At 27.9% G+C, this 12376-nt stretch overlaps 1 protein-coding gene across 1 annotated transcript; it reads left to right on the top strand.

Moving 5' to 3' along the window:
* Window positions 1-6400: 6400 nt before the first annotated feature.
* On the top strand, window positions 6401-9082 carry LOC145829418 (NSFL1 cofactor p47-like). The gene is made up of 5 exons (XM_082937202.1): window positions 6401-6663; window positions 6785-6919; window positions 7385-7672; window positions 7970-8232; window positions 8507-9082. The coding sequence occupies exons 1-5, from the start codon at window positions 6420-6422 to the stop codon at window positions 8759-8761; spliced, it is 1185 nt and encodes a 394-aa protein (XP_082793328.1). The 5' UTR covers window positions 6401-6419; the 3' UTR covers window positions 8762-9082.
* Window positions 9083-12376: the final 3294 nt, after the last annotated feature.

Genomic DNA, 12376 nt, shown 5'->3' with positions numbered 1-12376 from the left:
AATATTAATCTACTAATCTCTCAGAAAACATTTATCAATGTAGAGGGGAGAGTGGGTTTCTTCTGATGTTTTTCTACCTTTAAAAAAAGTTATAACATTTTTTAAATTTATATTTTATATATAAATATTGGACCAAAAAACTTGTATTTTAAAAATCTAGAAGAAATTTACTAACAAATTTTGGTAATCCTGTATATATTTAGGGTTGCCACTTAACCTGGAATCCTTGAAAAACCTTGAATTTTACGATTTAGGCTAAAAAAACCTGGAAAAACCTGTAATTTTGAACAAAAATTACTAAAAAAATCTGGAATTTAACAATTTTCACATTGTCAGTAGTTAAATTTTGATTTGACTTAAAAAATCTATCATATAAACAGGGTTGCCACTTTACCTGAAAACCTGGAAAAACCTTGAAAAACATGGAATTTGACAATTTAGGAAAAAAACTGGAAAACCCTGGAATTTAAACAATTCTCACATGTTTATTAGTAAAATTTTGATTTGACTTGAAAAATCTATCATAAAAATAAAATATTTGTCATCATCAAATTTTTTTTTATTATAAAACATATTTAAAGTAGCTTTACAGTATCTGTTCAATGTTTTTATACTATTAACAAAGTTTATTACCTTTAACTAGTGATGTACCGGACTCACTATCCGGGTCCGGATCCGGCCGGATATTGCCATTTTTGTCTGATATCCAGATCTGGCCGGATCTTGATATAAAAAAAAAGGCCGGATCCGGTTCTGGCCGGATTCTAATTTGAAAAAAAAAGTCCAGATCTGATTCCGACCAGATTCTAATTAAAAAAAAAATCTGTATCCGGTTCCGGCCGGATCCTAACAGAGATCCGGCCGATTTGGATCTAGTTAGTAAAAAAGAGCATACAGAAAAGTATTTTTTCAAAAACAAACATTTTCTAAATTTAAAAGAGTCATTTCTGTCAGTTAAAATTAAACACCTACCGTGATTGGCTTATTTTGAGCTCGTGACTTATTTACATTTGTTTACATTTAAATTATGAAATAAACATTTTAGAAATGCAACTCTTTACCTATGTTGTAAAATTAAAAACTTTACTACCAATTTGGTAGGCTAGTTTAAAGATTTTTTGTAAAACTCAGGCTAGTTTTTTTTTAGATTTTGAATGAGTTTAAGCTGATGCAGTTTTCAATATTTTGTGATTTTCAGTTAATTTTGTTCAAAAACTTGATTTTAATTGATTTTAGATTGGTAAGGCTATAGGGGGGTCCTCCTTGATTTTTACAAGTTGATCTTATTTGTTAGATTTTAATCTTGCTACCAGATATTGTTTATGTGATGTACTTTATCTTTCTATCAATTTTCCTTATATTAAATTTAAAGTTATTCATAGTTTTTTTTTAGTTTTTATAGAAATGAAATTTTGAAACTACAAATGTAAGCTCTACTTTTTATGTGAAAACTAGCCAATATTTATTAAGGCCATCATCAACAATGTTGAGATGTTTTATGCCATCGATAATAAACAATTAAACAATTAAGTTCATTGTTTATTATTTGAAAACTAGTGATGTACTGGACTCACTATCCCGGTCCTGATTCGGCCGGATATTGCAATTTTTGTCTGATATTTGTATCCGGCCGGATCTTGGTATGAAAAAAAAGTCCGGATCCGGTTCCGGCCGGATCCTAATTTGATAAAAAAGTCCAGATCTGGGTCCGGCCAGACCCAAAATTGTGAGTCTGGTACATCACTACCTTTAACTTAACTCTAAACTATAAATAAACCCAAAAATGTGTACTTTTAAATACTTGGAAGAAATTTGGAAACCCTGAAAAATTAAAAAAAAAACGAGTGGCAACCCTGTATAAATAAAAAACTTTTCTCATCATCATTTTTTTTTTTTTTAAATATATTTTAAGTAGCTTTACAGTATCTTTTCAATGTTTTTTTACTATTTAACACAGTTTCTTACATTAAACTTAGTTTTTTATTAATAAACTTTATTAAAATAACATTATAGTATCTTTTCAATATTTTAATATTTGAAAAACTCATTACTTTAAGTTTTATTTTATACTAAATATTGACAAGAAGACCTTAAAATAATCAGACGAAATAAGTTTTTGAAAACAGCCACCTTGAACAAAATTTGAAATAACACAAGATAATGTTTACAAAGTTAGTGGTCTTAGATTGATGGTTAAAAGGTGATGGACACTAGTCCATTTACCCTAATTATGATTAGTGTTAGTGACTAAAATGAAAAAATTTGAAAAAATCAAATTTTGTAAAATGTTTTATTATAGAAAAACTCACTAACTTCTTTGACAAATTAGCTCGTTTCAAAATATGTCCTTTCAAAAAGTATTTTGTTTTATACTATCTTCTATTACTCTTCTTCTGTCACTGTAGTTTTTTAGATTATGTGTTTGTCTTTTTATGAAATAAAAAACTTTTTAAAGGAATAGAGGGAAAAATAACATTGGCCCTATATGAAAGCTTTAAATACAAACTACCAGCCAGTTTTTGTAGAATTAAAAAAATGTTATTCAATTTTGAGATATTGTTATTTTTGTAAAAATTTTCTGATAAAAACGTATGGACCACAAATTTTTTGGGGTCATTTTTCTTGGAAATTAAAAAAACGCTAAAAATCTATTTTATCCTTCATTTTTTGAGCTAGAGACCTCAAACTTTCAGGAAATGTTCTTTAATAGTTTTAAAGACTTTAAATGTTACAATTTAAAAAATGTTGAAAAAAAATAAATTTAGATAAAAAAACAAAAAAAAAGTGGTTTATTTAAATAAAAAAATTGTTTTTCAAAAATAATAAAGTTCTTACCTTCAAAATTTTTTAAATTTAATAATGAACTTTCTGTGAAAATTTGATAAAGATTGGTTGAAAAATAAAGGAGAAGATATATTTTTAATAAAATAGTCTTTTTTTGTGTTTTTTGTTTGCGTCCTTCATTAGGAACCTATTGAGATCACCAACTTTGATCGCTTATATCTTAAAAGTTAATTTGAATATTTTTAAGGGGTAGGATATGTCTGATAGCTCAGATAAAACTCTACAAAATAAGATCAACTTGAAAAAATCAAGTTGAACACCCCTATGCCCTTAAATTCTTACAAAAACTATCTAAAACATTTTTGTTTAAACTATCTTTTAAACATTAATTTAATAAAACAAATTCAGGTATGAATTAAAGAAAAACTAGTTATTTATTAGTTAAAGTATAAAATTACTATATGTTTTATAAAAGACTATGTACTAAAGCTGGAAAAAGTAATTGAATCTTCAATTAAAAATATTCATAATTCTGGTAGAAATTTTTTTCTACAAAAAAAAAAAAAACAATAAATAATTACTCATCAATTTATTCCTATTTGAATTTTTATATCATTAAAAGTACTCAAACATGTTTGAGATATTTCTATAAAATTTATGCTATTTTTCATAGTCTCTTTCTTTTATCATAAGTAGAAAAAATATTTTTCCAGTCTTGCTCTTTGTGAATTAAAAGTATATTATAAGTAAGTATATTTAGTCCAAAATTACTGATTCTGAATATCTTAAAAATGTTGTGTACTGTAAATAATTTACTTAAAACTTTTTTTTAAGGTTTAGTAGTTTTTGTACTTTTGTGACATAGTAAAACTTGTTATTATTTATGTTCATACAAGCTTATTTTGTATGAACTTTAACATATTGTTAGCTCAACAGTTTTTGTTTGTACACTTTAATTTACTATATGTAAATTAGCTGTTTTATGCAAAAAAGAAAGTAGCTCCTTAAACCCTGGCTAGTTTTGTTTTGCCTCAAAGACTGTCAACCATTGTAAAAAAAAACTTAGGCTTACTCAGACTGTCTTTTTTGAGTGGTAACTTTAATGAAATATGATAAAAAGTTATATAGTTGTTTAGTATTTAAAATTTTTCATAACTGTTTCTACTGTAACCTGCAAACTAGGTACACACTTAGAAACACAGTACAAAAATGCGTAGCCAATTAGCAGTGCGTACCTAGTAATTTTTGGATTTTAAATATCGCTAAGTTTTACAAATAGCTATTATTATATTAAAGCAAAAATTCCCAAAACAATAAATTTTACCATAAAAACAGAACATATTTGTTAATATTACTATAATAATAATATTTAATTACTAAATTTAAATAACTTAAGATTGATTAAAAAAAAAGATAATGCTTTTATTTAATTGTGCTTTTTCAAAAAAACTAGCGTAGATTCATTAGATTTACTCCTGCTTATTATTTACCAATATTTGGAATTTAACTAGTTGTTTTGGTAGAAAAGACAACAAAGAGGACAAAATGGCGTGGTGTTCATACTAGACTGGTTTTTATAAGCAATGTTGGCAGTTTTGGATTTTATATAGTGTTAAACAATGTTTTAAGTCTTTTTTTACTCATTTTGTTTATATGTAAATGTTGTGATTACCACATTCTCATGTTACTTAAGCTAACCAGAACAATTCAGGCTAGTTCTAAATTTTTGAAAAACTTAATTTATTGCAGTGTTATTTTGGAACATAGCGTTTTTTGGCTAAAAAAGTGTTATAAATCTAAGGCATGTTTAAGTGATTTTATTACTGTTTAAGTCAAAAAATCAAAAAGTGTGTGATTTTTTGGGGTGAAATTAGTTTTTATTGCTTTATTTTTAGAACTTAAATAACTATTACATTAGTAAGACAGTAAAGAAAATATTTTAACATTTCTTTTGAAATTAGAAAAATAGGCATCCTTGCATTTATTTCATTCAATATGCAAACCTTCAATATGCTTTATTATAATAACCAAATGAGCTCAGTACAATTTTAAAAAATATGAGGTGAACCACTTTTATTAATCACTACTTTGTAGAACATGGTTGCCATAAATTATTTCAGCTAAGAGAGCTAGGAGTAAGAGCCCAAACTGTAAAACTGGTTTAGGATAAAATAGATATAAATTTTAAGTTGTTATTTTATTGGAACTAATTAAGAACTTTCTTTAGATTTATTGAAAAATGTAACTACATTTTAGCAAAAGGCATATATGAAAGTTGTAGCTCAAAGAGCTAGGAGTAACAGATTAGGATGTAAAACTGATTAAGATAAATAGATTTTATACTAATCATCTATATTTTAAGCTGTTTCAATTATTTTAAACACTAATATAATAATTTAATAAATATCTGCAGATGATGATTAGTAAATAGTACTACTAATTTAATTACTATGTTTCATGGGACTGGTCAAAATTGCACAAAGACAAAATTTCACAAGGGGACTAAGTTGCACTAGTTGACTAAATTGCACAAAGATATTTTTGCATGAAGATAATTTTTACAAAGTCACAAATTTTAACAAAGACAATTTTGCACCAAAAATAAATTTTGCACGAGAGTAAAAAAAAATAGAAATAAAAAATTTGAATAAAAAAACAAAGTTATAATAAAAAACTAAATGATAAATTAATAAAAAACAATCAGAAAAAAAAGTTACTGACCAAAGGTAAGGGTTAGGGGTAACAGTGCTAGTAATGAAAAAAAAGCTAATAACAAATATTATAAAAAAATCAAGAAAAATGAATAAATAAAAATAAAATAATTTAAAGCTACGGACGAAGGGTTAGGGGTAACAGTGATAGTAAAATGAAAAAAAAAAAAGTAAATAGATAAACTTGTAACAAAAAAAAAAAATTCAACTTGTGCAAAAGTATCTTTGTGCAGTTTTGTCTTCGTGCAATTTTGTCCCCTTGTGCAAACTTGACACCTACCCATGTTTCATAGATACATTTACTACAACAATATTTATTTGCTCTTTTTATAATTTTTATACTCATCCCTACTTGTTTTAAAATAAAAGAACTTAAGCTAAAGGTTTCCATGAATGAAGTTTTTATACCTTTTATATATCTAAATTGTTTGTAATCCAGTAAAATTAGTAAAAGTGGCTTGTTCAAAACGATATCTAGCAAAATCTTTATTTTCTACCATTTATATGTTAATAAGATGTTCAATTTTAGGAAAAATGTTTTATAAAGAGTGTTCCCTAAATCCTGATTTACTCTAGCAGGTTTATATATACCCAAGCTATTTTTATAAAAATTTTCTCATATTTATTAGTTAAAAACTATGAAGTTCTTATCTACGTTTTACAAAAAAAGACCCCAGGATAATTTGAGCATGATTGTCTTTTTTAAACCATGTTTATGTTTATACTTTAAACCAACTTGTTTAAATTACCTAAAATAAACAATTTAGTACAAATACAAATATCACAAGTACATCATAATTTGTATTAAAGTTTGTAGTTAAAATTTTTTTTACTATTTGATAAATATTTAATCATGTTTTTCTGTGTATACAAATTGACAAACCATTAAATTCTAAAGCCTGAAAATAAAATAAAACATAAACAATGAATGCTGAACAACAAGAAAAGATTGCCCAATTTTGTGGAGTCACTGGCGAATCGGCAGAAAGAGCCAAGTTTTTTCTGGATGCCAACAGCTTTGAAGTTGGTGCAGCTATTGAGATGTTCTACTCGCAAGGGGATGAGCCGATGCAAGCTGAAGAACAACCTGTTGATAATCAGCCACCACCAGTGTCAGCATCTGCACCACAAGCTGCACAAGCACCTGCTAACCCACCAGCTGCTAAAAGTAATATTTTTCCTTTTGTTTCCTTCAATTATGTAATCTTATGAATATTTATTGTAAACATTGGTTTAGTGTAAATAATTTTATCTAAGATGATAAGGAGTTTGTTAAAAAAATTCAACAGGCACCAAGCCGGCCAAGCAGAACAAAAAGTTCATGACTGTTTCTGATTACAAGAACCAGCAGAGCGACGACAGTGACGGTGAGCAGCAGGGATTCTACGCTGGCGGATCACAAAACAGTGGAAACATGATTTTGGGTGAGTGCTGGGAGTTTGCTTGTATTGTTGAAAGAGACGAACTTAGTACATTTAAAGTTGTTTAAATGCCTCAATTGATATACATATGTGTATGTACAGATGTGAAGATGAACAGTACATAAACTAAATGTTTACAAGCTATATTGAACTGAAGAATTTAAAAATACTTTTTGTACTAAAAAAATTAAAGTACTAAACTAATATATATATATTTTTTAGTTATCATTAGTTTCAATCATTTTATTACTTATATTTATACAATTAAGGTTGCTAAAAGTTTCAATTTTAACTATCTTGAATTAATATACTGTATGGGTATTTATTTATATCTAAAGTACTTTTAAATAAAATAAGAAATTGAAATTAATCTTTTCATTTTACGTATTTCAAATTAAAAAAAATACTAACTAAAAGGGTCAAAAGTAAATTATTTTAACAAAAAAAGTAACAATTTGAACATTCAAGGACCAAAGAAGTCGATGAAGGACAACGTGAAGTCGCTGTTTAGCAGCGCTAGGAAGCACGGAGCCGTTGAGGAGCAGGACATGTCTGACGACGAGGACCAGCAGCAGACCAGCTACTTTGGGGGCCGCGGTCACAGGCTGGGCGATTCCAACTCGCCCACCACCGAGGACTCGCAACCCGCGCAGCCGCTGCAGTCGGCGGTGAGGAGCAAACCCAAGTTTTTGAAGGTGAACCTGACCGTGTGGAAGAACGGGTTCACTGTTCAGAAGGGAGAGGATGACGACGAAGGTTTGTGTCTTTGTAAACACCTGAAATTTTAAATGTGAAGTTTAAAGTTCGGTTTTTATTTAAATTCTCTGAGAAAATTTTCTGTTTACATTGTTTGAAATTGTTTAAAAATAATTATGTTTAAAATAATATTATTAGTCATTAAACAACGTTAAAGATATTAAAGAACACAGTTTTTATTTTACACTTTTTAACAAACCAGTGATCGTCTTAAAGCACATATTTTTATAAGCTGATAGAGTTAATTAGTTTGTAAAAGTCTAATTATGCTAATTCTATACGATAATGCTATTTCAGGTGCCAGGACACTCAGAAAGATTGAAGAAAACAAAGAGTTTTTGGCTCACATAAGCCAGGGTAGGATCCCACCGGAGCTCATTCCGGAAGACCGTTCCACCATGGTCGACATCAAAATGGAGGATCAGCACGAACAGGAATTTGTTGCTCCCAAAAAGAAGTTCAAGGCCTTCACGGGTCAGGGATGCACTCTGGGGAGCACCCCCAGCACTTCTAATGTTGATCAGGCCGCTTCACAGGGAGACAGCTCTGCTAAACCACAGGTAAGTTTTAATTAAAATAAGTGTGCGTTGGTATATTTTAAGTTGTGTAAAAGTCAGTTGAGCTAATCGAGAGGTATCAAAAATATAACAACTATAATTAACTAACCTTTCCATTTGCAATACCTTGTAAGATAGTTGGCAAATAGCCGTGTTTAACAGCTAATGAATTTTAATGTACGATTTATATTGTTGTTTTAACTAATACTCGAAAGGATATAAAGGCTTAACTTTTTAAAACTACAAAAAAAAAGGTTAAACTTTGCATTCATCACAGGAGCAGGTGAACATCGAGGTTGACCCGAGCAAGCCGAAAACCAAGCTGCAGATCAGGCTGGCCGACGGGAGCCGCATAGTGCAGGAGTTCAACCACTCGCACACCGTCCAGCACCTCCGCGACGTGGCCGAGTCCCGCTCCGCCGGCAACTTCGTCTACATGACCACCTTCCCCAGGTGCGAGCTGAAAGACATGAGCCAGACCCTCGCCGAAGCCAAGCTGTTGAACGCCTGCGTTCAGCAGAAAAGAGCTTAAGTGTTTTATGTTTTCATTTTTTTTGTTGTGGTCATTCGGTGCACTAAAACGAACTTTCAGTCCGAAATTTGATTTTTATGCTTTGACTTATATCTACAATGCTAACTTCTTATTTAACGCTTTTTGAGTTTAGTCTGCCGAAAGTTTTTATTTTTAACGTGTATTCTTCTTAGTTATTGTTACACGGATTTACTTAATTTAGGTTTTTTTCAAACTTTTTTAGTTCATTAAAAATTTTAAACAAACTAATTTGTAAGTAACATTGTATTTTGATTTTTATATATAAACTAGTGCATAATGTTTGTTAATTTTGAATAAACAATTCAAAGTAATATAATTGTTATTATAGACAAACAAAAATATTAAAAAAAGTATATTTTCAAAACATTTTTTTTTAAACTTCGTAATAAGAAAACTATTTACAAAGTATAATTAATTGACAAAGCAATAATTATAGTCATGAGAACAAAAAAGTACAACTCAAAGAAGTAAGTTATTTGGTAAGTGTTTTATATGTTCCTAATTTTATAGCTTTGTGTTTTATTACCGGTAGCTATTATTCTATTTGAAACTTTCAAATGTACTATTTTAATATATTTTTATTAATAGTAAAGTTTTATCGTTTATACCTAGTTATATTGTATGACTATATTACTTAGTCGACACATGGTTGAATGAAAATGTTTAAAATAGGCACAAGCAAATATAATTTTTCTCACTTATGACTAACAAATGTTAAATGTATAACCTTGTACATTTTTACGTATATAAACAGTAAAAAGTTTTTGTAATATATTTTGAACCAGGCTAGTAACAAGTTTCATAATTGATAGTTATAGAATTTTCATTAATTTTATAATATTAATTTGTTTAAATTGATTTGTTTGTATAACATATTTTGCACTAAATCCCATTTGTAAGTGAATGTTTATTTTTTTTTAGAACCTTAGCAACTACTTTTACAACAGTTTATATACTTTCGAAATAAAGTTGTGTGTTAAGACATTCATTTTCTGACAGTCGAGTCAACCAAACACTTGAAAATTACCACGGCCTAGTTCTTAACATTCGATTTGCTTTCCTAAATTTTTAAAAGCAAACATGACAACTATCAACTAATTTTTCCTGACTAAAAAATCGTTTTATGTAGCTTCAAATTCCGTAAATTCTTTAAAAACGCCAAACCTCAAACTCTGATCTAAATTATAAAGCTTGCGTAACTTATCATTTTACATCTGTTTCTGAAATAAATTTTTGTTTTTTCAACAGTCTGCAACGACATGTCTATTAAATTCTTTTTATTTCCCCGGTATACTAAACACAACTACATAATAACTGAAAACGTAATATATATTTGTGAAACTAATCGCAGTATTTTTTGAGTCTAGAAAAACCTAGAATTTTACACTATCTAAATTGCTTTCAAGTAGTTGACTTCATAGTAGTGATTTATAATTTTGGCTACCTTAAAAAGTACTTCATAGTAAATTTTTAAACCATAAAACCTTGGTATGCTTGTGTTTTAAAAAATCGGATGTAAATGTCATACATAAATAAATGCTTCACATACAAATGCATTAGAAATTGTAGCTTAGTTAAAATAAATAAAAAAGTAAACAGTTATAATATTTTTTAAGTTTCTCCTAAATCAAAAACTTTTTATAAAGTTAACATGAATTAAAAAATGTTTAATACAGACAATTAATACATGTACTTAAAAACAAGATTAACTAAAAAAAACATTATGAACAATTTCTTAATAGCAAAATGTATAATATTCTGCTCATTGAACGAAAAAAAAAAGTGTTCTAAAAGTTTGGTCTGAGGACCTGTTTTACAAAAAATTCTTTCGGTTACCAAGTCATAAAAAAAATTAATTTATTTCGACGTCAATGTTCAGAACCTAGTAAAATAACAAAAGGTCAATTTTTTTGATGTGTTTATATCATTTTCAAGTTTATATCGTGGAAAAATTAAGTACTAGAAATAACTCTAAAGCATGTTAGGTTGCTTCTTTATTCTAAGTAAGACATATCAAATTCTTTACATCTAAATGGATGATTTATCATCCTTATGTATTGATATGGTTTTATAACATCTTTAATAATAACTGATTCATATACTTTTTCAACAGATGTTAAAAAAGGCTCATATTAATTTGTTAAAAACATCAAAATTATTTGCTTATTTTATAAATAAACATATATAGTTTGTAAAGAAATGCTAAAGCATTAATAAATAGTCATTTTTTTATTAAATATTTCCGCATAGTATATACATTTTCTTAAGCACTCTGATATTTTCTTTACTTTTAAGATTTATTCTCAAACAGATTTAATTAATTTATTACAAGACTTTTTGTTTTCCAACTGTTTCTACAATGAAGTTTAATTACCTGTTGCCCTTAAAAACTATTAAATTAGGATATCAAAAGAATTCAGTAAGTAACGTTTTGTGGAATTAATACAATTGACCTTAACTTACTTTTTTAATTTAAATTATTAATAACGAAAATTTGAAATCGAGAAAGGTTTTGTAGTTTACATAAATAACTTGAAATAAATATATCTTAAGCCAGACCATACTTTGGTATTCAAGTGAAACCATCAACGGTTGATAATTAAAATTTTTACAAAATTGTATAAAATAAAACTTTTTCTAAATTAGTTGCGCAAACGAAAAGTTATAAATCTAGGTTTTATACATAGCCTATTTTTAATAGATGTTTTATACTTTGCCAAAATATTGTAATAGCTAATATAGTGTCTAATAACAAATGTTTCCATTAAGCTAATAGTTAAATAAACAGGATCAAAAACAAGTGTTTTACGCTTTAAAAACGTCAAATTTGTCAATATTATTTAAGTTTTACTAGTAAAACATAAAAGCATATACCATTAAAACTTTTATTAAAACAGGTATAACAGGAATAAACACAAAATATTGCTGATTATGAAGTTTTAAAAAAAATTCAAAATATAAGTCGGAGTTCTACATTAGTAGATTAATAATTACGTTACTAATTAAAAAAGACTGGGTCTAATATATACAAAGCTAATACTTTCTATTCTTACTACATACGAGAACGTTTATCCGGATGTTTAAAAAAGGTTTGACATCAAGCAAACTTTTGAAAAGATGTTTGTCTAAATATTTGCCGCTAGTGTTCAAGCAGCTGATGAAGCGGATAAATTTAATTACATTAATTTTAAAATATAGAAGCTATTGTTTATCAACTAAAACAAGGATTTGCCTATTAATATATTTCTTTATTCAACAACAAGTTCTAAAACACACACCATTTCAAACTGAGAAAAGTTATACAAATTTGAAAGCAACAGAATTCATTAGATTAACTCAAACGGTATTTAAAAAAAATACGGAACAGATAGAGTATAACAAACACAAAACATCCGAACTTTGAGAAATAACTTTATTTGTTGCTAAGCTCAAGCATCATCAGACTTTTGAAAGTTCTTTGCACGTTGAAAAATTTTCCTTCCAAACATACAGCCACATTTCCTTCTGACTGATCGAACTTCATGTGCTTGCACTCTTGGATATTTTCAGCTTGAAATCTTCCACTACCTCTGGTCACCTCGTAAGATTTGGTGG

The sequence above is a fragment of the Thalia democratica genome, chromosome 1, assembly GCF_965202585.1.
Source record: "Thalia democratica chromosome 1, ktThaDemo2.hap1.1, whole genome shotgun sequence".
In the NCBI taxonomy this organism is placed as follows: Eukaryota; Metazoa; Chordata; class Thaliacea; order Salpida; family Salpidae; genus Thalia; species Thalia democratica.
This window is presented reverse-complemented; position numbering and strand designations above follow the sequence as displayed.

Coding starts and splice junctions, on each gene's coding strand:
- LOC145829418 (XM_082937202.1), top strand. CDS start 6,420: ATGAATGCTGAACAACAAGAAAAGATTGCCCAATTTTGTGGAGTCACT. Junction 6,920..7,384: donor CAGTGGAAACATGATTTTGG/GTGAGTGCTGGG, acceptor TGAACATTCAAG/GACCAAAGAAGTCGATGAAG. Junction 7,673..7,969: donor GGGAGAGGATGACGACGAAG/GTTTGTGTCTTT, acceptor ATGCTATTTCAG/GTGCCAGGACACTCAGAAAG.